The 26,761-nt window shown below is 37.5% G+C and overlaps 1 protein-coding gene across 5 annotated transcripts in view; it reads left to right on the forward strand.

Moving 5' to 3' along the window:
* The first annotated feature begins 4,501 nt into the window (after positions 1-4,501).
* LOC128234223 (multidrug resistance-associated protein 1-like) overlaps positions 4,502-26,761 on the forward strand; it is a 35,660-nt gene continuing 13,400 nt past the window's right edge. For 2 of the 5 annotated variants that reach the window (XM_052948312.1, XM_052948313.1), the window contains exons 1-20: positions 4,502-4,996; positions 12,324-12,500; positions 12,900-13,025; positions 13,239-13,367; positions 13,689-13,811; positions 14,302-14,363; positions 15,804-15,941; positions 16,503-16,520; positions 19,304-19,455; positions 19,824-19,962; positions 20,321-20,504; positions 20,911-21,007; positions 22,151-22,374; positions 22,654-22,791; positions 23,128-23,274; positions 23,699-23,783; positions 23,917-23,983; positions 24,691-24,817; positions 25,527-25,703; positions 26,043-26,210. In XM_052948312.1, coding sequence (XP_052804272.1) covers positions 4,952-4,996; positions 12,324-12,500; positions 12,900-13,025; positions 13,239-13,367; positions 13,689-13,811; positions 14,302-14,363; positions 15,804-15,941; positions 16,503-16,520; positions 19,304-19,455; positions 19,824-19,962; positions 20,321-20,504; positions 20,911-21,007; positions 22,151-22,374; positions 22,654-22,791; positions 23,128-23,274; positions 23,699-23,783; positions 23,917-23,983; positions 24,691-24,817; positions 25,527-25,703; positions 26,043-26,210 — 2,523 coding nt within the window. In that variant the 5' untranslated portion in view covers positions 4,502-4,951. The remainder of the gene's footprint in view (positions 4,997-12,323; positions 12,501-12,899; positions 13,026-13,238; positions 13,368-13,688; positions 13,812-14,301; positions 14,364-15,803; positions 15,942-16,502; positions 16,521-19,303; positions 19,456-19,823; positions 19,963-20,320; positions 20,505-20,910; positions 21,008-22,150; positions 22,375-22,653; positions 22,792-23,127; positions 23,275-23,698; positions 23,784-23,916; positions 23,984-24,690; positions 24,818-25,526; positions 25,704-26,042; positions 26,211-26,761) is intronic. The other 3 variants (XM_052948311.1, XM_052948314.1, XM_052948315.1) reach the window with 3 other exon arrangements.

A 26,761-nucleotide genomic window follows, 5' to 3' on the forward strand; every position in this document is an offset into this window, starting at 1 on the left:
AGTTGAAAGCGTCGACGGACCACGGGGCTATGTCGTAACCATATGTTGAATAAGAGCGTCACTTTAAGATAATTAAAATAAATACAGATAATACTGTACTTGCTTTTTGGACTATTCCCAATAGGGCTTCATGTTAGTAAATTGTTATATTCATTTACGTCAATGCAATGAAGTTAATGTATTCCATAACTGTTGTGATTTATTTAATCTCACCCTTTATATCTGATTTTCACTAATTGTTCTTAAGGTTGTTGTCGAAATTTTCATATTCCCTAACGGAAACTGGCAAACGTCATGTATTGAAGAATTCCATTACTAGTTTGTAAACAAACAAAACGATCGTAATGAACCAATTACCTGGTGGAAAATACAAGCTTTCAACGAATAGAAATGGAATTAGACTTCACAGCCATGGGACACTGTAAGGTCTAATGGATGCTTTCATAGAACACATGTCATATGTGATCAAACAGGAGTGCTCTAAGGTAGGCTCTGACCTCTTTTGTGCCAATAGACACGCGCATGCTATATCTGGGTCAATTTTTATTTAAAGAGTAGTTAAGGATGGACAGTCTGAAAACAATAAACCGACTTTATGAAGTAATCTGATAGCTATGTTTTTGTTTATTACTGGCAATCCTTACTTGTCCAACTCAATTGAAGAATTTAGTATTCATATCCGCCACTTTAGTTTTTTGCCCATCTGAGCACGAAGTATACACTAGTGTTTATTGTATACGCATAGAAAATGCAAGCAATAGCAGGGGCGGATCCAGGAATTGACGTTAGAGGGTTTAACTTAAGGGTGCAAGCTTGTGACATGCCAAAAAATGAATTGATATTGTTTTAATTGTTGGCAGAGGTGTTTGGGGGTACTACCCCATCTTTTACAATTAAAATCCGAAATGGTTTATTTTATTACTTGTTTTCTTTGATATTGACATTAATTGTTAACTTGGACGATTAAAGTGTATCTGCTAGTCATTACATATTCGAAATACAAATGTCTTTAGGAACACGACCATATCCCTTGACGTCACATCATAAGAAAGTATCATTGCGTAATGTTAACGTGACGTTTTAAAAGGACCAGTGCGTTAATAAAATGCATTTCATATAAACAATATTATATTACAAAGTTATTTTAACCAGAACTGTGTATATATCCACACATTTTGACCAGCCCAATTGCGTTCATACCCCGATAATGACATCTATCCCGCAATTCAATCCTTAATTGGAAATACAATTGTCTATTGGAATACGGCCGTATCCCTTGACGTCACATCATAACAAGTATCATTGCTTAATGTTAAAATCACGTTTTAAAACAAATGGGCGTCAATAAAATGCGATTAATTATGTTACAACGTGTAATTTAAGTGAGTTTCATCGATACTGTATATGATTTAAGGGTTATTAGTACTGCGTTTTTAACCGGAAGGTCGTATTCGATTCTCATGAAGGTTTTTTTTCAAGAGAGTGTTGCTTTCATTCGGCCAATGCCTTTTGCAAAGGTTCGCTGAAGTCAAATACAAAATTCCGAATCAAAACCAGGCACAAAGTGAGCGAGGTATGGGCGTGACCTCTTATTTTCAGTAGAACGATAAAATATACAACATGGATGTTTAGTGGATGTTACCATTTGTCGACCAATAAGAACCGTGTTTTATTCCAATGTCTGTGTCAACGCACGTTTCCGGGCTGCATCCTCATTTCGGACAGTTCTAATTTTGTAGAAAGTTAAAATATACACTATTATAAACATAGAAGTTGAAAACAAACTCTATTATTTTCTTTATGTACACATTACTGTCGATGTAACTTGAGCGTTAATGATGCTCGACTAGGGTAATGTGTTTAGCATTTCTAAGAATTTCAAAATAATGTCGAACCTTTTCAAGTTAACGTGACACTCTTATGCAATATCAATGCATACACATGAATAACAAACATATATGTTGACTGATAAACTTTTAACTACTTACTTAATAATGCATTTGTGGAAAATATAAACTACTGATAAACATATTGTAACAGTGGATTTAATAACAGAAAGCGCAAAAATATTAAATGATTGGTCAATGCTAAAAGGTTTACTGTGATCTACAACGATCTCAAATGGTAAAAATACTGTGTTTTATGCACATTTCTGTCAAATTAAAATAGTTATCCCTCGTTAGAGCCATTGTTTTCGACATTTATTCATCCTTTTTAGAATAATAAAACAATAGTTTTAATTGTGGTAAATCTTATGTGGGAGTAAAAGTGCTTCTTTAACGATTCCAGTACGTTCCTGCCTGTATTGGTGGTGTTGTGTTTTTCTTCAAAATATAATGGTGTGTAATGGTTGAGATCATTTTTGAACCGATGGGACGCAGTAGCATATTTCAATGATAGCTTATTTCAGCTTAAAAACACAAAGAAAATACAAAAAGTCAACCGCCACAATTGTTGAAATGACGAAACATACGTACATGTATTGATATTGCTTCCGTTTCTTACGCGTACTTATATGCCGCAGAGGCAAAACATGTTCGATTGAAAGAGTCATGTCTTGTCATTGAACAAATATGATTTCAATCATTACATACGTTTTTTAAATCCATGTATTCATTTGGAGGTCTTTTTGTTATGAAATTCAACTTTTGCTTCGCTTGAATAATACAAATATAAGGCATATCCCACGCATAGGCTCGACCATAATGAACACCGGCGTCATATTGTTCTAGTTTACATAACCAATAGAATTAAAATTGCAAACTGACGAACTCATACAACCAGAACGCTTTATATACCTTTATCTAGAACATTAACAGAACTTGAGGCCTTGCTTCCAAACGCTTTTCTATACAAACAATTTGGTTATTTCTTCAGTTATTATGAATGATTATATTGCACCAGCTTATGCACCAGTCATTTGTAATCACGCCCCCCGCCACCCCCCACCCCCAGGTCAAGGGAATAGTGGGGACTTTGACTTTCGGTCCAGCCAACCCCGGCTAAACGAACAGATGGTAAAATCCCCGACAAATGCCCTCGCACCCTAGGGACCCTAGGTAAGGCACATTCCCCGTTATATTTAAAGCGAATACAAAACCACGGCATTCACCCGGCACTGCTGGGCCACCTGAATGGTAGAAACACGGCCCAGTTCCCTGGCTATCGCCGGTATACCCCCGGAACTATAACCACACACCCCAAAACAGTTGGAGTTTTTTACCACAGGACACACTGGTGTGCGACAACGTCAAAACATGATGCAGCTATTATTCTTGAATTATAAATAGTACGTTAAAAGAGTAAATACTTTATGTCATTATATGATCATACTCTTCTCATGTGCACGTGCGTGCGTGCATGCGTGGATGCGTGGATGAATGTGTGTATGTATGTATGTATGCATGTGTGTGTGTGTGTGTGTGTGTGTGTGTGCGCGCGCGCGTGCGTGCGTGCATGCGTGCGTGCGTGTGTATGTGTGCGTGTGTGCGTGCGTGTATGCGTGTGTGCGTGTATCTCCGTATGTATGTATGTCCGTATGTATGTATATACGTAAATGTAACTGCCATATGTAAAGGCGATGAACTTGAATGTTTATGCTAATGATTTTAATGATTATTTCTGCTTCATTAATATGTGAAAATTCTTTTCTGTCAATTACTTGTTATAGTTTGATTGCACTAGGCTGTATTAAACGCATACTTTTAAGATCAAAACTAGGATTTGTTTACTTACACAACGACCGTATTGTCAACATGATTGACTTCATGCATGAGTGTCGCCTAGTAAATATTTAAAGGTGCACTCTTACTGCCAAATAATATGAACCACAATTAATACATTTGTTTTAATTTACCGAAAAGAACGAAATCATACCGAAATATATCTCTCATGAAGGATCTCGCTGTAATAAACTCTAAATTTAGACAATAAAAGTTAAGTTATTAACAGAACTTATTTACAGTCGAACGCCGTTGACTCGAACTCGCTTTGCTCGAATTCCTCGTTGGCTCGTACTAGATGAAAAGGACCGATTTTTATATACTGAAGTAAACATTCCCGCTTGGCTCGAATTTTCCGAGGCTCGGGTATTTTCGCCGGTCCCTGGGAGTTCGAGCCAACGGGGTTCGACTGTACTATAGTATATAGCAGGCTTGGTGTGATTTTTCCCTGAAACACTTGCATAAGTTGTATGCAGATATAGATAATTAAGAACGGTCCAAGAAAGTGTTAGGTGTACGCTATTATTATATGATCAAGCTTCTTTCGATTGGTAGAGACGCCCTCTGTTGAACCGAAATAAAGTGTCATATTCACTGGGGTTTTTTCCCCTATAAAATATCATAAAGTTTACCAAAGTATATACATACATGATGATAATTAAGTCACTATCATCTTAGAGAGAGCATGGAGTGAAATTATACCCGCAACTGATAAATACCATACCCTAATATAGAACGCGTATTATGTATATAGGAGATCTTTAGTACATACACTGGAGGTGTATATGAACGTTTACAGGTCGTTTGTCCTATAAATCGTCCTAGTTAATTCAGTTTAATAACGCTATATAAAGCAAACAAACGTGGGGAAAGGTGAACACACATCCAGAATAAACATGCTTGATAATTAGAAATTGAATGGATTATGCCTCTAGGAACTTACAGTGTTATATAACTTGATTTGTTTTTGCGTTTAATCACATCTGTCATATAACCTGCTCAACGAGTGTTCATATCACACGTAATTTCAGTAAGGATTATAACTCCAAAAAGTGTTTAAAAAAGATAATGGTGCATTCGAATTATCAGGAATGGAACATTATTTGACGTTCGTATCGTCCAAGCATTGACCGCTTGTACGAATAAAGTCAGTGCTATTGAACTGCATATTATAAATTATACAACTTCTCTGATTCTGAAGATTTGTTTCGGGTGCCACAGTTTACACAATGGGGCAATCTTTTGACGAATTCTGCGGGGAAACGAAAATATGGGTAAGCTTGTATACGATTTTAAACGAGTATTTACAGATCTAGGTCATTTAAACTGAGTACATATATATATATATATATCCTACGGTCAACGATTTCATATGAAAAAGTGTCATATAAGTATTCTATATGCAATCCAGGGGCGGCTCAAGGGTTTAACGTTAGAGGGGTGTAACTTCGGGGGCGTAACCTTTTGACTTGCGCCCCTTCTTTAGAACCAAAATTTATATGCCTGGCCCCGATATCTCGAATCTTCTTATATATATATATATATATATTAATCCCTTATAAGAAGATTCACTTAGCTTACTATTTTTGTCTTGGTAAATTTTGTGTTTTGTTTACATTATTAAGAGAAATTAAATTAATGATAAACACGATAAACTAATTGTTTAATCTTGTAAAATCATTATTAAGTAAGACATTGTTCATAATGAAATAACCTATTTAAGCATGTAACCATTAAGAACTTTCAGAAAAATGGGGACCTGGTGACCTCATCCTATTGATATATCATTTAAAAGGGTTTAATATGTAGTACAAAGAAATGTTTAAAAAGTAAACTTAACATTATTTTACTTCAATAAACCGTTTTTGGTTCAGAAAGCCTGCAAAAGTGGCCATTTTAAGCCAAGCTTAGACTAAATACATACGGCTATCGACCGACCTATTGACTACCTATAGTTGACAGTATATATCAGACAGTTTGATAAAGTACTTTAAATTGTTCTCAAATATGACCTGGTACCAGTTATTATCAATGTTCTGTTTTATATTCAATTATTATCAGTTATGACAGTACCCTATTTTTATTTAAGTGTATATTCAGGTTATTGAATAAGCACACAGTCAACTATCGTCATACAAACGAAAAATGAAGAACTATTGAATGTATGATAAATTCATATTGAGCCGAAATTCCGTATTAGCTTAACCCCTGTTTTACGCGAAGGTTACTCAAATAAAGCGAGAAATAAGAGTACTTTTAACACAAACTCGATTCTAAAGCGTTAAAAGTTTCAAATCTCAGTTTACCTTACACGCTATCAAACCAGTGTTTTTTTTTGTTTTTTGTTTTTTAAATGAGGTAAATGTCATAAGAAGAAACAAAATCATGACAATTTACGCATGCTCTTTTTTTAAAGTTACGATATTGAAAATGAGGCTTAAAATCTGATTCATAGTATATATCTTTAATTATGCAAGCATTATATAATGTAAGAACTGTGTCTTTATGCGATTTTTATCTTTATATATGTTTATTGTTATTTGTATTTACTTAAGTTCTATATTTCTATACTTCTAATATAGAATCGTTTTTTGAGCATCTCCAATAAACCTGACCGGTTCGGCAAACATCTTACGAGAGGTTTATTACAAAGGAAATATCGTAATGACACTTTCTCTGATGTGATATTTCGTAATGATTATCTCAATTCACATATGTAATGATATCATCTGTTGATACTGCAGATACCATTAGATTAAATACATGTACATTAGCGAACCGGGTTATACGGCGATCAAACGTGTTATCTTGAAAATGATAAACAAAAAAGATCACTACAATGATACGCATGAAAAAGATCTCTACAAACGATCACTACATTCACACACATGAAAACTATCATTACAATAAATACTACAGAAGATAACTACAGAGGTACAAGTGAAAATATCAGTACGGAAGATTACCATAAAAGATCACTCAAGTGATACCCATGAAAAAGATCACTACAGAAGATCTCTACAGAAGATCACTACAGAAGATCACTACATATCAACAGTTTAAAAAAAAAACGACTAACGAAATTACGTAAAATCCTAGCATGCACCAACGATGACAGGGTTTATAACCACAGTGGGTATTATCTGTGCGCAATTATATATATATATATATATATATATATATATATATATATATATATATATATATATATATATATATACAAATCATCACATAAAACACGAAGTATACAGTCATTTCTGCGTTCTACGCTTGCCAGACTTGTGTTTAATCAATAATTCAAGCAAAACAACGTATTAAACATGTGTAAAAAATGTCTTTAGAGCACAATTTTCTAATTGTCAAGTCAAGTCAACAAATACGATGTGATTTAATATGCAATTTAACGAATCAATATGAGGGCAAATAATACCTTGAATAAAATGTTTTGAGAGAAGCTATTTGAGAGCATTGCCCCACATATATTAACAATGTTGCATCATTATTATCTAAACTTTAATTCTCACGTCTGTGATCATGATTAGATAAGTCATATTAGTTGGAAGTACCACGTGTTCATGAATAACTTTAATCTAATTATTACATCATTTGTATTGATATATAATTGAACAATAGTAACTACCTAGTAATTGCTCTTAGCAAAATAAAAAATAAAAAAACACATCGAAGATTGTGTTGTTCTTTAACACGATCGTGCGCGAATATTTGAAGAAAAAAAATAAATCTAACGTTCGCTCCCTCAAATATAAGAAATCATTTTTACATAGTCTTTGTAAATCAAAAGATATGGTTTGTCAGACGTTACAGCCTTATGACGTTCCGGCGCGATGAAGTACTTATAGTGCATGGTGTCCAACAACATGGTAAAACAACTATACAAAGAAATGTGGAACAACGCTTCTACAGCACACATGACCTCTTTAATTGGTACAACAACCGAAATGCACTTGGATTGGTACGACATGCTCTTAGAGTGGTACGACAGTCGACATGCTCTTAGAGTGGTACGACAGTCGACATGCTCTTAGAGTGATACGACAATCGACATGCTCTTATATTGGTATGACAGTCGACATGCTCTTAGAGTGGTACGACAGTCGACATGCTCTTAGAGTGGTACGACAGTCGACATGCTCTTAGAGTGGTACGACAGTCGACATGCTCTTAGAGTGGTACGACAGTCGACATGCTCCTAGAGTGGTACGACAGTCGACATGCTCTTAGAGTGGTACGACAGTCGACATGCTCTTAGAGTGGTACGACAGTCGACATGCTCATAGATAGGTACGACAATCGACATGCTCTTAGATAGGTACGACAATCGACATGCTCTTATATTGGTACGACAATCGACATGCTCTTAGAGTGGTACTACAATCAACATGCTCTTAGATTAGTACGACAATCGACATGCTCTTAGATTGGTACGACAATTGACATGCTCTTACATTAGTACGACAATCGACCTGCTCTTAGAGTGGTACGACAATCGACATGCTCTTAGATAGGTACGACACTCGACATGCTTTAAGCTTGGTACGACAATCGACATGCTCTTAGAGTGGTTCGACAATCGACCTGCTCTTAAATTGGTACGACAATCGACATGCTCTTATCGACATGCTTTAAGCTTGGTACGACAATCGACATGCTCTAAGAGTGGTACGACAATCGACATGCTTTTACAGTGGTACGCCAATCGACCTGCTCTTAAATTGGTACGACAATCGACATGCTCTTAGAGTGGTACGCCAATCGACATGCTCTAAGAGTGGTAAAACAGTCGACCTGCTCTTAGAGTGGTACGACACTCGACATGCTCTAAGAGTGGTACGACAATCGACCTGCTCTTAAATTGGTGCGACACTCGACATGCTCTTAGAGTGCTACGATAATCGACATGGTGTTAGAGTGGTACGACACTCGACATGTTCTTAGAGTGCAACGACACTCGACATGCTCTGAAAGTGTTACGACAATCAACGTGCTACGACAATCGCAATGCTCTGAGAGTGGTATGACAATCGACATGCTCTGAGAGTGCCACGAAACTCGACATGCTTTGATAGTGTTTCGACACTCGACATACTCTTAGAGTGCTACGACACTCGACATGCTCTGAAAGTGTTACGACACTCGACATGCTCTGAGAGTGCTACGACACTCGACATGCTCTGAGAGAGCTACGACAATCGACATGGTCTTAGAGTGCTACGACACTCGACATGCTCTGAGAGTGCTACGACGCTCGACATTCTCTGAGAGAGCTACGACACTCGACATTCTCTGAGAGTGTTACGACACTCGACATTCTCTGAGAGTGCTTCGACAATTGACATGCTCTGAGAGAGCTACGACGCTCGACATTCTCTGAGAGAGCTACGACGCTCGACATTATCTGAGAGAGCTACGACACTCGACATTCTCTGAGAGTGCTACGACAATTGACATGCTCTGAGAGTGCTACGACAATTGACATGCTCTGAGAGAGCTACGACGCTCGACATTCTCTGAGAGAGCTACGACACTCGACATTATCTGAGAGTACTACGACGCTCGACATTCTCTGAGAGTGCTACGACAATTGACATGCTCTGAGAGTGCTACGATAATCGACATGCTCTTAAATTGGTACGACAATCGACATGCTCTTACGAGTTACTTTTTTTTTAAACTTCGTGAACCTTGCTTCGCTGCAACGTATGTGCTAGCTACCACGCGATGCTTCTGCTATACAAACTCGAACTATGTAATAATCTGAAATACAACATTGGACACCAATGATAAATTAATGTCTTTAATTCATAAATTATCATCCTGAAGCGATTATCAACAAGTTTTTAAAGAGTCGATCAAGAAGTTCAGCGGCCTAGTGTCGTGAAGTAAGCGGACTGGCGGCCTAACGGCCTAAAATTGTTTACTATTTTAAAGCATTTTTATATGCGTTTTCTTCTAAAACAATGATAAATTGATAGTGTGTATTCGCAATTAACACCCATAAGCGAATATCAGCATTTTCCCCCAAACTCGATCCAGCAGCCTAGAAAGTTTATTTTTTATTTTAAAGCAATTGTGTATGCGTTTTCAGCTAAAACAGTGATAATGTGATGGTTTCTATTCACAAATCAACATCCTTTAGAAAATATCAGCATTTTCCTCAAAACTCGATCCAATAGCCTAAAATTGTTTTCAATTTTTATGCATTTTTAAACGTTTAAAAACAATATGCGATTAACATCACAATGGTTACTTTAAAGTAGACTTTTCGCTTGATAGTAAACATCTTTTGACTGTTTACAACTCCCGTTAAACAATGGTGACGTTTTTAATGATGGGGTTCTTTTCCTTGTATCTTATCTTTTGAAACTGAACTTCTTGATTTACTTGTTAAAATATTGTCGATAATCACTTCAGGATGATAATTTATGAATAAAAAACATTCATTTATTATTGTTTTCCGAGAAAACGCATGAACAATTGCTTTACAATAGGGAACAAGTTTGGGCCGCTAGGCCGCCAACTTCACGCACCTAGGCCGCCAGGCCGCTATAACGCTAACTTCACGCCGCTAGGATGCAACGCCCCTAACTCCACTCCGCTAGGCCAATAACTTCACGCTGCTAGGCCGCTAGGCCGCTAACTTCACGCCGCTAGGCCGATATCTTCACGCTGCTATGCCGATAGGCCACTAACGTCACGCCGCTAGGCCGCAAACGTCACGCTGCTAGGCCGCTAACTTAACACCGTTAGGCCGCTTACTTCACGCTGCTATGCCGCTAGGCCGCTGAAGTCACGCCGCTAGGCCGCTAACTTCACATCGCTAGGCCGCTTACTTCACGCCGTTAGGCCACTAACTTTACGCTACGAGGCCGCTACACTGCTAGCTTCACGCTGCTATGCCACTAACTTCACGCTGCAAGGCCGCTAGGCCGCTAACTTCACGCTGCTATGCCGCTAACTTCACGCTGCTATGCCGCTAACTTCACACTGCTAGGTCGCTAACTTCACACTGCTAGACCGCTAGGCTGCTACCTTCACGCCGCAAGGCAGCTAACTTTACGCTGCTGGGTCGCTATGCCGCTAACTTCACGCTGTTAGGCCGCTAACTTCACGCTGCTATGCCACTAACTTCACGCTGCAGGGCTGCTAGGCCGCTATCTTCACGCTGCTAGGCCGCTAACTTCACACTGCTAGGTCGCTAATTTCACTCTGATATTAGGCTGCTAACTTCTAGGCCGCTAGGCTGCCTACTTCACGCCGCTAGGCAGCTAACTTTAAGCTGCTGGGTCGCTATGCCGCTAACTTCACGCAGCTAGGCCGCTAACTTCACGCTGCTAGGCCGCTAATTTCAATCTGCTTGGCCGCTAGGCTGCTAACTTCACGCCGCTAGGCCGCTAACTTCACACTGCTAGGTCGCTAATTTCACTCTGATATTAGGCTGCTAACGTCTAGGCCGCTAGGCTGCCTACTTCACGCCGATAGGCAGCTAACTTTAAGCTGCTGTTTCGCTATGCCGCTAACTTCACGCAGCTAGGCCGCTAACTTCACGCTGCTATGCCATTAACTTCACGTTGCAAGGCCGCTAAGCCGCTATCTTCACGCTGCTAGGCCGCTAACTTCACGCTGCTAGGCCGCTAATTTCACTCTGCTAGGCCGCTAGGTTGCTAACTTCACGCCGCTAGGAAGCTAACTTTACGCTGCTTGGTCGCTATGCCGCTAACTTCACGCTGCTAGGCCGCTAACTTCACGTCGCTATGCCGCTAACTTCACGTCGCTATGCCGCTAACTTCACGTATATTTAACATGCAAACATTTTTCGGGCATGATTCTTCAACAAAACAGCTCCTACCAGAGATTTTTAAAACATATTTTCAAAAACTATTTTTCTGCTATAGATGCGTACTATTTTTCTTGAATTTGCTCTTAATGATAAAATATACTTTGTGTGACATCCAGTGTACTTTACTTTCAATTCAAGACATACACCTTCTACTAAATAGATGAATTTGTCTCATTGTTTGGTCTAAAAGGTTTAAATTCCAATACTGATTTCAATTTTGATATCTTTTCGTGACCTGATTTTTCCCCAAAATTGTTGTTTTGTAACTATTTGATTTTAAATACTGTCAAACATAATTTCTGACCTCTGAACAAGCACATGAGATAACATTCCAGTGCTACTAAAAGTTCTTTCCCGAGCAGCACCTCAATCGCCGGCAGCCACGGTACTTAATGCCGTTATACTTCATAAACAGCGCATAGCGTAGTAGCGTATCGAGGGTATCCGACGATGGTAGACCTCCTACTGAACCGTTCCTAGCCGAGGAGAATGTTTATGGACAAGACACTGACGCCGGATTTTAAAACTCAATCTAATTTTTTTTAATCCAAAAACATCATATAATTCCAAACTAAAAATTACTTTACGAAAATGGTAAAAAAATATCGATTAAAAAAGAAAATGTTTGGGTTTGAAAATCCGCCAGTGGGGCATGATTTTTTTCCAGTGGATACAGTATGCGTAGCTGTATGTATGTATATCTGTATTGTTCGCCGCCGTAATATGTGCCATTCCTCTTCCAGGACACAGACATCCTACTGAACAGCTCCTACCCGAGGTTCACGGAATGTTTTCAGAACACTTTACTGATATGGATCCCGTGCGCGGTCGTGTGGGTGTCACTTCCGTTTTACATGAGGTTCTTCCTGAAGACAGACAACATGGCGCTCCCGCTGTCGTTTCTAAGCGTCACAAAGACGGTAAAATGAATGTTTTTACTACGAACAGTTTGGCATCCCAAATTTCACATAAAATAAAAAACTTCTATTCTGACAATGTGAAAGCGTAAAAAATAGAACAGATGGCACCCAACCTTCTATTTTGAGTCCTCGAAAGGTTTGCGAAAAGTAATGCACAGGCACCTTGAAGCCCAACCAGGTGACCGTTCTCCTGGCCTTTCTAGAAACTAATATATATATCCCGAAAATTGACACAAGGAGGACAAAATCAATATGTATCATCCTAAAGCTATCTCCACGATCGATTATATATATATATATATATATATATATATATATATATATATATATATATATATATATCCATACACAAATTGATATACTCTTTCACGTTAATTATATTTCATTTGTTCACCCCAGTTCGTCTCTCTCGTGCTGTTCTTGCTGACATGCGTGGATCTTCTGTACTCCAGTCAGAATCAGACCACCGGTCTCAACGACTTCACGGCCTTCTTCGTGGGCGGCAGTGTCAATGCGGCGACGTTTGTAAGTCTATTTAATACATTATTCCATTGTCCTACCCGGCTCCCTAGTCAGGGCAACTTGATTGCCAACACTGTCAGATGGTCCATTTTGTCCTGGTTCCTCGATCATTTTATGAATATTAGTCCCAATTGAGTTTTAATTTTGGACATTCGATAATTTGCCCCAGGGCTCAATTTGATGCGTTCAAATAAATGATTCGCTGTGTCTTTCCAGCTGCTTGTTGCGGTACTGGTTCAGATGGAGAGACTCCGAGGACTCACGACTTCCGGTGTGATGTTCATATTTTGGTTCCTAACTGCCATAGCATCTGTGGTACCATTCTACACGCGAATTGAAGAAAATGTAAGTAGTCAACGTCTAAAGCTGCTCATGAATATTTTAGTCAGTCACATGCCGTTTTCTTTGACAGGGCAATACTCCGTCTGGACTGGGTTATGTCGTAGTTTCGAAGTAACAAACTTTTTGTATTCTACAATATATCAAATCGAATAGTCTAAAACATGCATGAGTGAATCAAGAAGTGGAAGTAAACAAGTTATTTCTGCCTCTATTTAGATGCTGATTCGCAACCGATTGCTTGCATTCCTCGAAGTGCTGTATGTTATAATATCTGCTTCTTCTTCTCCGTGGAACAAGTAACCTTTGCGTTTTTGTCTTCTACAGGAGACAGACGACACCTTCCGTTTCTCTATGTTCTGTGTTTACTTTGGTCTTGTTTTGGTCCAGCTGGTTCTCGCCTGCTTCGTGGAAAAGCAGCAGAGACGCGGGTACCAGGCACTGGAAAAGGTACAGAATCAGAATGAATATCATGTTGAACACTCCAGTAAATATTATACTGTGATAATTTTATTTCATCGTATGATGTTATATCCAAAGTATTTTAAACTTCATGTGGTTGTCATTTCGACCTTTTTACTTATATTATGTTAAAAAGCTTAAAGACCGCCAATGTAACCATCCTTTGTTTTTACCTTCGTAGTTCTTATGACCAACCTCTTAATTTACTGTTGGTTACAATGATGTTATTTTTCAAATTAAGTGGTGAGTATTTAAACGTTCGCAATGTGTTCGGACACTTTTCATCTTCAATAGCTGGGTTAACTAGCCTCTTGCGCTTTCATTGCTTTGATTTTTATGTGTGTTTTTTTATCAATTATCAATATCGAATTTGCTGTGATTTAAGCGCTTGTTAAATGCATTTATAGCTGTTATATATACCCTTTTATCTTTAACATTTAAGCTTTGTCACTGAGATCCAATTTGGTCCATGTTTCAGCCCCAGTGTCCAGAAGCAACAGCCTCGTTTCCATCCCAGCTTACATTTAATTGGATCACATCGTAAGTTCTTTTACTTCAAACAGATTTGTTCAGATGTATTAACTTTGCAATAAGCGATATTCGAGAAATACGTTTCAATGATCTATGCTGCTATTAAATGGAAACTTTCGTTAATGTTGAGGATTTTGTTCTAGTCTCTAATCCCCTTTCATGTCGCGAAAAAAACACCTTTATTGATAGGCTTAATTGAGCCAGATATTATGTTACTTATTAAGTAGAATTTGTAAACCATAACTAGTCAACCTGTTAGTGTTGTACAGCTAAGGGGGGTAGAAGGTGGCAACTGTGGGCACTTTCAATCCTGTTTTTTAGTCTGATGATATTTAACTTACCATAAAAAGTATCGCGAATATTAACTAGATGGCTAGAAAAGTATCGCGAAAATTAAGTGGTTAACACGAAACAATTAGCAAACGCTATCTGGTTATCTTACGGCAGTTATATTCCACCATAGTTTTCCTCATAACATTCATGAAACCTGACGAAAACTTTCACAGCTTGATGAACACAGTTGTGCTTAAGTTTCAAGTGTACCGTAAGATTAAAAATAATCAACATCATGGCATATTTGTCGATGTCGCACATTTGTATTTGGCGCATAGTAACTGTGGCTCTCAAATGAAGTAGATAGAATGCTACATGACTGTGTTTTCGCCTAAAATCGACTGTGAGCCAAATATGTAATGGGACACACTTATGATGATCATATACCAGTGTGTGTATACCACGTGATAAATTTAGTCATAAATGCTACGTCGGAAGGCAATATTTTTATTTGAATGAAGACTTTAAACTAAGATAATATTACTATATCTTCACCATTTTAAATGAAACATAGCGCAGTCTACGCCGCTTACAGAGCACCGCCTTCGGTTTTTCACAAGAGTTTGATTAAGAGTTTAGTTTCTTAAAACACTTCGATAAACCTTTTCACAAAACGGCCGCCTGATGGAGCACTGTCAATACATTATTTGGGAAACAGGTTTGTCAAAGTGTTTGAGGAAACTAATCATCAAAAAAACAAACAAAAAAACACCGATTATAAAACACAGGCTGGGCTCTTTAAGCAGCATAGATGTCCATATGATTCATTTAAAATGGTGAAGAAAAAGAAAAGTTTATATCTTTGTTTTAAGTTTTCATTTGAAGCAAAATGTTGCCTTCCGGCGTAGCATAAATGACGTAATTGATCGCGAGGTACACACACACACACACTGTATATTATTATTATTATTATTATTATTATTATTATTATTATTATTATATAATTAAATATGATTGATCTTATCCTCTCGCATACCGGAGTTAAAAGCATGGTTTCAAAGAAGTTAATTTATTGAAGTTGCACGTAGGCGATCAGTCTTTCATAATATTTATGTTAATGACGTCACGATATCTTTCCTTAATAATTGTGCATAACTTAAGCCCTGTCTCCTACAGGTTAGTGGTCCAGATCTACAAACATGGAATCAAAGATGGGGAATTATGGGAACTTCATCCTCGTGACCAATCAGATTCATTCATCCCTGACGTCTTGCGCGCGTGGAAGCACGAGCTCGCGAGAGCGAGACAAAAACAGTAAGTAGTCGTCTGCTTTTTTGTCGTTTGCTGCTGGAAGAAGTGAATGACGTTTTCAAAGTATGATATTATAAGAAATATACTGTTGGGGACATTTAAACACTTTAACCTTTATAACGTTTATTCGATTGTGTTGCTGCTACTATTTAAACACTCACACCTCAGTATTACAAGTATTTCATAATCTACCATACAGAGTATCGAAATATTCTTACTTCCTGCTGGTTTCAATCTTTAGTTCTGGTTGTATGTCTTCAAAAATGGTCGGTCGTTGTAGTGAAGTATTTTTTTAGTCACTGACCAACCATACATTTTCACACCTAAAGTAAATCAGAGATCCTTTCGTTAATATGCTGTTCTCGTATTTTGTGACCGCCTTGTTATTCACAAACACGAACAAACATCACAGTCGGGCTACTGTAAATATACAAAAAAAAAGGACTAGCGTATAGTCTAAAAACGTAGACATTTGATAAAATAATGTCCATCTCCGCGTCATTAGATTAACCTTTTGATAGGAACGGTCACATATACAAATATTACGTTTTCTGCTTTTTACAGAAAATTAAAGGAAAGACGGTAAGAAACAAGTAGCTTCCTAGTTTCTATTGTATAAATAACATGTTGGCTGTGTGTTAAATCCCTTGCCATAATGTTAACAGTCTTATACGTGTGTTACAATACAACATAGTGAGTAGATGGGATGCGCTTATCATTGACATACCATAATGTATCATATCATACCGGTATATGTATTGCCACGCATGGCCTTCCACACATAACGTATGATATCATACCGGTATATGTATTGCCACATATGTATTGCCACGCATGGCCTTCAACACATAACGTATGATATCATACCGGTATATGTATTGCCACGCATGGCCTTCAACACATAACGTAACATATCATACCGGTATATGTATTGCCACGCATGGCCTTCAACACATAACGTAACATATCATACCGGTATATGTATTGCCACGCATGGCCTTCAACCCATATACAAATGACATAATATGTTAAATATAGTTGTAACTGGATGTGTCATATGAAAGCATGAAAACGATAAAATCTTGTGTATAAATACAATGATCCTTATGAATAATGTATATTGATTCAATGGAGGCAAATATTTAAAATAAAATTTATATTCAGATCACGAATGTTCGTGACTTTCTCCATTCGTCCTAACTTTGAATGGCAAAAATGTCTAATGAATCATGCTTTCAACTTTTTGAATATGTTTTGCCTTATATTGATGAAGCCCCTTCATTCTGTAAGAATTCTTCTCTCGCCCTCCCTTTCTTTCGAAATACCTTGTACAGATGTAGCTTAGTATGGTCTGTATATGAAACCAAGACAGCTGTTCTGTCTATGAAACCAAGGTTCTGTCTATGAAACCAAGGTTCTATCTATAAAACCAAGGTTCAGTCTATGAAACCTTGGTTCTGTCTATGAAACCAGGGTTATGGCTATGAAACCAAGGTTCTGTCTATGAAACCAAGGCTCTGTCTATGAAACAAAGGCTCTGTCTATGAAACCAAGGCTCTGTCTATGAAACCAAGGTTCTGTCTCTGAAACCACGGTTCTGTCTATGAAACCAAGGTTATGGCTATGAAACCAAGGTTCTGTCTATGAAACCAAGGCTCTGTCTATGAAACCAAGGTTATGGCTATGAAACCAAGGCTCTGTCTATGAAACCAAGGTTATGGCTATGAAACCACGGTTCTGTCTACGAAACCAAGGCTATGTCTATGAAACGAAGGTTATGTCTATGAAACCAAGGCTCTGTCTATGAAACCAATGTTCTGTCTATGAAACCAAGGTTCTGTCTATGAAACCAAGGCTCTGACTATGAAACCAAGGTTCTGTCTATGAAACCAAGGTTCTGTCTACGAAACCAAGGCTCTGTCTATGAAACCAAGGCGCCGTCTAGGAAACCAAGGTTCTGTTTACGAAACCAAGGTTCTGTCTACGAAACCAAGGCTCTGTCTAGGAAACCAAGGCTCTGTCTACGAAACCAAGGCTCTGCCTATGAAACCAAGGTTCTGTCTATGAAACCAAGGTTCTGTCCATGAAACCAAGGTTCTGTCTATGAAACCAAGGTTCTGTCTATGAAACCAAGGCTCTGTCTATGAAACCAAGGTTCTGTCTACGAAACCAAGGTTCTGTCTATGAAACCAAGGTTCTGTCTATGAAACCACGGTTCTGTCTATGAAACCAAGGCTCTGTCTATGAAACCAAGGTTCTGTCTATGAAACCAAGGTTCTGTCTATGAAACCAACGTTCTGTCTATGTAACCAAGGTTCAATCTATGAAACCACGGTTCTGTCTATGTAACCAAGGTTCTGTCTATGAAACCAAGGTTCTGTCTATGAAACCAAGGTTCTGTCTATGAAACCACAGTTCTGTCTATGAAACCACGGTTCTGTCTATGAAACCAAGGTTCTGTCTATTAAACCAAGGTTCTGTCTATGAAACCAAGAAGGCAGATGTATATCACTGTTGTAGGCTAGTTCATATTTTGCAATGTTTGATTTTATACATTTAGAAATTTCAAGACAGTAATATCAAGACAAATCATCATGAATTTTAGAAACAATTCTATAACATGTACATTTTATACATGTTGTTATACCTTGTTGGTGTATATAAATTGAATATCTTACAATGTACTTTCCATTGACATATATAATATAAATTTAATGGTACATATGAAAAGACGATATACCTATGTATACGCTTAATTAATAAACATATGTTCTGTTCTGTTCATGATCTGTTCAGTTTTGTTCTGCAAATTTAAAACAGAAACTCGATTACTTGTTAGTCAACAAAAATGTTATTTATAAGCCATCGTTGGAAACCACGTTGCTTTTTCCGTATTTTAATAATTTTTAATAATCCTTTATTGTCAGTTCTTTCCTCAGGCTTTCGCCAGAATACTTTTTCTACGGAAATACATGAGTATGCGTATGATGCATGTTTCCGCATTGGTACCTTGCGGAACCAATGAAACTACCTCATTAATTATTCATGAGTATGCGTATTGATGCATGTTTCCGCATTGGTACCTTGCGGAACCAATGAAACTACCTCATTAATTATTCATGAGTATGCGAATGATGCATGTTTTCGCATTGGTACCTTGCGGAACCAATGGAACTACCTCATTAATTATTCATGAGTATGCCTATGATGCATGTTTTCGCATTGGTACCTTGCGGAACCAATCAAACTACCTCATTAATCATTCATGATTAGGAGATTTTCCTAGCCCACGGTACACAACTATGCAAATCGCAGACGTATATTGGTGGTATCCCCCGATGTTCACAGCTTTTGTTTTGAATTACCAGGGCGAAAAAAGACAGTTACCATGGACAGCACGAGACGAGCTTTACCAACCGGCTGACATCATCATCGGAACACACGCCGCTGCTTGCGTCATCGGGCGGGAAATATGGCATTAATGCATCCACCAAAAAGGAAGATGATAAAAAGAAAGGTAGAGTTGTAGTGCACATCATTCTAAGAAACACTTTTATGTTCTTGAAACAACAGGAAAGGCGCCAATTGAAATTTTCTTTTTGTTATATGTGTTTCGTCATCTGAGAAATCTTGGGAACACCTCATTTACATAGGCGTTTTGTAAATGCAATGGGTGCAGTTAAAAATGGAAAAAGACTGTACGCCGCCATATTGGATGGAGTATCACAAGAACATCCAGATTGCCGATATAGACATTTTTATATCCCTTTATTACACAACGTGTAGTGTTAATTGTTGAATGGTGGTAACAGTGACATGTATAAATATTCAATTTAATAATTATATATAACGACATTTGACATACGTATAATGATTGTATTACAGAAAATGAGACAAAAAAGAATCAAGCTAGCCCGTCACTGTTAAAAGTGATCGTCAAATGTTTTGGATGGGCTATATTGAAGGGTTGGGCGTGCAAGTTGGTATATGATGGTCTACAGTTTGTCAGCCCTTTGGTGCTCAGGTTAGTGTACTATGATGCTACTGTGTGTTTTCATTGAAGGTGAAAATCAGGAGTATTTTTGGGTAATATTTTCAAGGGTTTGGCGTGTGTTATACGAATATAATACTTATAATATTAATTTTGCTCCGGCGTAGGTTTTATTAAATTGCCGTGTTATCGGGTTGAAACATCCTCGGCACCTATGTAATACTTTTATGTAGGTTATGATACACTGGGGTGCCGAGGATGGGTTAAAAAACGTCGGGAGATATTGTATAAGAAATCAAATATGACCATAATTTCTTTCACTTCAGCGTTAAATTTTCTTGTTGCTGATCGGAAACTGGTTCACTTCCATGCAATGTGTTTCAAATTTCAGCCTGCTGATTAGTTACGTTGAAAACAAAGAAAACGAACCTTACGTATGGAAGGGGTACGTCTACGCCGCCTCCTTATTCGTCGTTGCAATGACCCAGTCCATCTTCTTCCACCAGAATTTCCACGCCAGTATGACCGCGGGTATGAGGGTCAAGTCGGCCCTGATTGCGGCTGTTTACAATAAGGTATGAGCACGTGATTAATGGGGTGTCGTGGAGAAGGTGGTGATGAATACGTGTTTATAAGGATGTCGTAATTTAGTTGTTAAAAAAATGAAATTTCATTTTTGCTCCTGTTACAAAAAGTGAATCGATCAAATTCTATTTAGGACGGATATATGTGCATGTACCTGTTTTTCGAAAGCTAAGCTACTGACGCTTCCAGAAATCCGACCACATGGGCTAATTGCTTTAAAACATCCGGACTGTATCCCTGTAAACGTATGCAAGTATTTGTAGGCTTTTAACACTATTTTGCAATTTCAAAAATAGTTACATTAGCGCAGTCAAACTAATAGACATGGCACTTGCTGTGTCAAATTGTGACGGTCGAGAATTTTAAGCCAGTATTAATCCAGTTTGACTTTTGCAGGCTCTGACAATGACGAGTGAAGCCAAGCAGACATCTACAGTAGGAGAAATTGTCAACCTGATGTCTGTGGACTGTCAACGCCTGCAAGACCTTACAGGTAAAGGAGAGTTGGCAGTCACTAGTATGTGTGTGTATAGCCAGTTAGTTTTGACCTATTGACTGGTATTTATAAAACTTCATATTATGAATGGATTTCTTATCTTAATTAAAGGGACTGGACACCAGATTGGCACCAAAAAAGTTTTTTTTCTGTAACGAATCTCAGGACAATTATTTAATAAAATGTTTTACTCTTTGATATCATAATTTTAAAAAACATACCAAAATGTAAAACTAAAATCGAGTCGGAGACCGGGTTCGAACCGGTGTCGCCAAAATTGCAGTCCAGTGCTGTATTCACTTTGCTACGAAGGCTTACTCTAACTGTTGGAATATCTAAGCTATATACCTAACATGTTCATATCACGTGATAACATCGACTAGCCAATCACGCATAAGGAATGAATTCTACTAGGTAGACATACCTAGATATATTTTTTAATGGAAAAATACGAAAAAACAGCGAAAATAAATTAATTGTAAACTATGTGGTACTTCAGTTAGTAAGTTCCAATGCATTGTACTCATCGATACCAAGTTTATGTCAGTTTTCGACATTTTTTTTTCGCTGTTTTATCATACGGAGTACCGTCCCTTTAAGTCACTTTCCAAATTTTAGTATCAACCTGATCATATGAAAAAATAACTTAATCACTTATGAAATACTTTATTTTCATTGCTTTATAGAAAATACATATTTATATATATATAAAAAACATATATATAAAAAACACTTATACTTTTCTTGTAATTTGGCAATGATTCTTTTTAGGAAATCGACATAAGATAGGACATGATCTAAGATGTTTTATGAATACCTACCCCGATATGATGTTACAGCCTGCCTGAAAGGGTTTATTATTCATGATAATATGCAATAAGTCGAAACATTTATATACAATAACCTTCAATCACGGAAAAGAGTTTTTATATATAGTGTTTACATGTAACCGGAACCCTTTCAGTTCCATTGCAACATGACATTCTGCCTTTATTAAGCGGATTTGGCTAATTCATTCTGGAAGGGTGATTCCTCTGAGCATAAACAAGATCAAAGTTTAAAAATTGAAGTTAAAGTTTGAGTGACCCTGTGAACTAAAAACAATGCAAACTGTGTTTAAATTATTCGCCTACCTTCCAGGCTACCTGTGGATGTTATGGTCTGCGCCTGTACAGATGATTCTGGCCATGGTATTGCTGTGGAACACTTTGGGACCGTCCGTCCTGGCTGGGCTGGGCATACTGATTCTGCTAATGCCCGTTAACGCCGTGATCGCTACCAAGATGCGGAAGTTCCAGGTCCAACAGATGACCTTGAAAGACTCTAGGATCAAACTAATGAATGAAGTTCTCAATGGAATCAAGGTGAGTGTGCCGCTTGGATAAGTGAACTAGTTACAATACATAGTCTATAACGTACACACATTTTGACAGTTTGCAAGAGTTTTCAAGAACATTGATTTAGTAGGTTTTCTATAAACAAGAGGTCATGTACCTTCAACTCAATAAACTTCCCACATTTGTAGCGATAAAGTAATTTGAGCAATAGCCGTTCTCGCTGTACCAAATCGCTTAAAATAAGAAAAGATGTACCTTTATGATAAATAAATAACTCATAAACCTACTTATGTCCCTCTGCTGCAGGTTCTCAAACTGTATGCATGGGAGCCGTCTTTTGAGAAAAAGATCCTCGAAGTCCGGAATAAGGAATTGAACGTTATAAAGAAGGCGGCATACCTGGGAGCCGTTAGTACGTTCTTCTGGTCGTCTGCACCGTTCTTGGTAAGTTCTTAAACACTTTTTTTTTGGAAATATTAATCGGATTTATACAATGGAATGGAATTTTCTTTTTATGTATCATTTACATGATTAAGGATTTTTTTCCAGAATGTAGGTAGTTTCTTGTCCGTGGAGATCAATAGATGTTATAACCGCTAGTAATTCATTAAAACATTCCATTGCAAAGGAGTTTAGCTATAATAGAACTGCCTGGCGGAGCGGCCTCACTTAAAAAAATAACAATTAGCGTTGTGATTGTCAATTGAGCGCCGCATGTAATAATGCTGTCAATTTATTGGCTGACGCGATAAATGTATAAACTTCAATTCCAAAAATCAGGTGACGCTAGCGACGTTCGCTACCTACATCCTGATTGACGACCAGAACCAATTGGACGCCAACAAGGCCTTCGTGTCCCTGTCGCTGTTCAACATCCTCCGATTCCCCATCAACCTCCTTCCAATGATTATCTCCTATGTTGTTCAAGTAAGAATGATTTTATGGCGTGAAACATTGGTCGAACTTTTCCCTTCAAAGTGTTTACTATAGTAAGTTTTTTTGAGTTCTAAACACTTTTTAGAATTTCAGCCCATTCAAAATCTAAATTCAACGATCGAATATTTTATTTTTGTTAGTGATTTGACATCTTCAAATACTATTTATTCTTTTGGGAGGGTTCAGCTTCTGTATTTTTATCAAAATACCGTCGTTCCTCGAGTCCTTTGTTTTGGAAGACTTTATATATGTATTCATCATTATCAGCGCCTTTCTTGACCTACAGGCCATTCATAGTAACACTCTTCATGTGTTTCCTGTTTGAATGCATGTAGTTAAATAATAAAACTGTTACAACTCAACATCTTAAGTTTTGATGAAAATTGTTCTGTTATCAATAACTGTACTTTGGCAGTGTAATGTGTCCCTCGGTCGAATCAGCCGATTCCTACAGAACGAGGATATCGATCCCAACAACGTGATCCGAACCGACTTTTCAGGTAGCTAAGTCACGTGATAATTCATGCTCTTGTATTTTTCGATTTCATTCCGAAAACTACTATAATTTAGTTTTTAAATTTAAAAATAAAGACAGAGTTTATGGTTTAAACTATATGATTTTTTCCCTTGTAGATCACGCGATGTCGATAGAAAATGGCGTCTTCTCTTGGTCAAAGACGGGAACACCAACTCTGCAAGAGTAAGAATTTGTATGCTATGTTAAGATATATTGTCGGTTATGTCAAACCCATGACAAAACGTAGTAAGTATTACCAGTACAAGTATATTCCGTTTCTAGCAGAGTATATTGTCTGCCGGCCTAACAATCCTCCCTTGACATTTTAAAGGGGTACAATATAAGTTGATGCCAATTTTGATTGTAATGCATTATTATAGGTTTTACTCATTTGACTTACTAAATGATCAAAATAAAACAAACAAAAAAATGTGATTTGTGTACAGATGTACGATATTATCCATTATAAGTAAAGTTTTATTTTCAATTAATAACTACTTGGCAACAAATGAAAAGCTCCAACATATCCATAATACATTATTTTTACTCAAATCATATATTGTTTTGTTTTAATCATTAAAGTCAAATGAGTTAAACATAATATTGCATTTAAATTTACATAAAATGTTTGCATCAACCTATTTTGTGCACCTTTGAATATAATTTATAACAATAGAATTTGGGAAAAAATGTGAGCAATTGACACTGGCACCTGATTTTCAAACTCAATCATTTTTTATTTTTATTTTAAATAAAAAAAAATATAATTCTAAACTAAAAATCATAATACCGAAGATTTTTTTAAATGATTGAGTTTGAAAATCCAGTGCCAGTGGCAATGGACTAGTCCTCAGTCCGAACATGGTTGCATTTACGTTTTACTTTTTCAGTATCAACATTGAAGTGGGTGATGGTAAGCTAGTCGCTGTCGTGGGGCAGGTCGGAGCGGGAAAATCGTCTCTTGTTTCTGCCTTGCTCGGAGAAATGGAGAGAATTTCCGGTACAGTAAAAGTGAAGGTAAGTGTTGAATATAACTTTATTCAGACGGTAATAATTGCATATTTAACACTTTCCGGGTTGTTTTGTATGGTTCTATGGTATGTTTCGTCATAGGAAATGTCGAAACAAAACCTTCGGTGGAACAACAGACTTAAATCGATTGTAAAGAAGTTTTGATTGGTCATATAAGTTTGGAACTCATCTAACAAAGCAAGCAATAACTTTCAATGATCGTTTCAATATAAATTGAAAACCTGCGATATTAAACTCTACTGCACGGAAACGCATATCGTTCAGATGTTGAAATTCGCTTGTGATTGGTAGATGCTGTATATGACACATGCATATAATCTTAAAGCCTTCTATAAGTCATCCCCAAACCCAACCCCACACCCCCCAAAATAAAATTACAATTTTAATATACAAATCCAGGGTTTGCGCGAGGGTTTAATTGGTCCTAATATGCATTGCCTTCTGGTGTTTGTCCTCGTCAACCAGATAGTCCTCGTCAACCAGATATCAGAACAATGCATGTCTAAGGATAACCGATGCAGTCCTTTAACAATGAACTCGGCCCCTGTTGGCAAATCACCTATAAACAATACACGTGAAATTTTCCTCCCTGCTTTACCAACATGGCAATACAAAGGGGATGCATAGCTGGGGTGGACACGCCAGACATTTCTTAAACCAGGCCTTTAATGTTTCGATTATGGACCTTTTCCAGGGCTCTGTGGCTTATGTCGCACAGCAGGCTTGGATTCAAAACGCCACCGTCCGGGACAACATCTTGTTTGGTAAAGAGCTGGACCAGAACAAGTACCGCCAGGTGATTGAAGCATGTGCTCTCGAGCAGGACCTTGAGATACTCCAGGGTGGGGATATGACAGAGATCGGCGAAAAGGTAATGTTAAAACTCATACTTTCGTTGAGGTGTTGAAGCCTTAACACAAGGGGCTGGCTTTACCCTCAACTTGAAAGTGCTTTTATGAGGAGAAGGAAACTTTGCATTAGGTACATAACAACTGGTTACGCCTATTCATAATAAAAACACGATAATTTTGTTTAAACTTTGTTTGTGTCATCAACGAAACAAAAGAAAGTGTTTTCGTTAAGATGTCTTTTTATCTCAAGTACAGCTAGATCATTCCACTCCCAAGTAGCGGTTCTTGCAGGGGGTTATTTAAAAAAGTGGTTAGTATTAAAATGTTATAATTTTGATGTGTTATATTGTATGTATCAGGGTATCAACTTGTCGGGAGGTCAGAAGCAGCGAGTAAGCCTTGCGCGTGCAGTGTACCACAACGCCGACGTCTACCTCTTTGACGACCCGCTCAGTGCCGTCGACTCTCACGTCGGCAAACATATCTTCAACAAGGTCGTCGGATCAAAAGGACTGTTGAGAAACAAGGTCAAATATACCATTACACAGTATGGCAGTATTTTTTCAATAACCAGCAGCGATTTGCATAAAACTATGATAAAGTGTCTACAGATTATTTTTGGCTGCGTTGCTCATGAAATCGATTTGATTGGTTAACAGTTAATATTGGATAAATATTGACCAATCAATAGTCGTTTTAAATAATTTGACAAGTCCCTATATTATACTTAACCAGTTATACTATTTCCTACAACAGTCTACAGTATGTGAAAAGCATTTTGTAAAATCAAGCACCAGGTGGAATAGAACTTAAAAATAATATGTGAGATAACAGTAAAAACTCGTTATGTCGAACTCGTTTGGACCTCTGGAAATACTTCGAGATAACGAACATCAGATATAACCGAAACACAAAAATGTATGACTAAACCTAACATGTTCGAAATAAATTTGACATTACCAGAACATTGCTTTTAGACAAACATGAATCCACGTAATTTACTACAATTTGTATACAATAAAAGTCACATGTCATATGTCTTCATTTTCTCAAGCCCAATTTAGTTACACGTTATTCT

This window comes from Mya arenaria, chromosome 5 (genome assembly GCF_026914265.1).
Source record: "Mya arenaria isolate MELC-2E11 chromosome 5, ASM2691426v1".
Taxonomy (NCBI): domain Eukaryota; kingdom Metazoa; phylum Mollusca; class Bivalvia; order Myida; family Myidae; genus Mya; species Mya arenaria.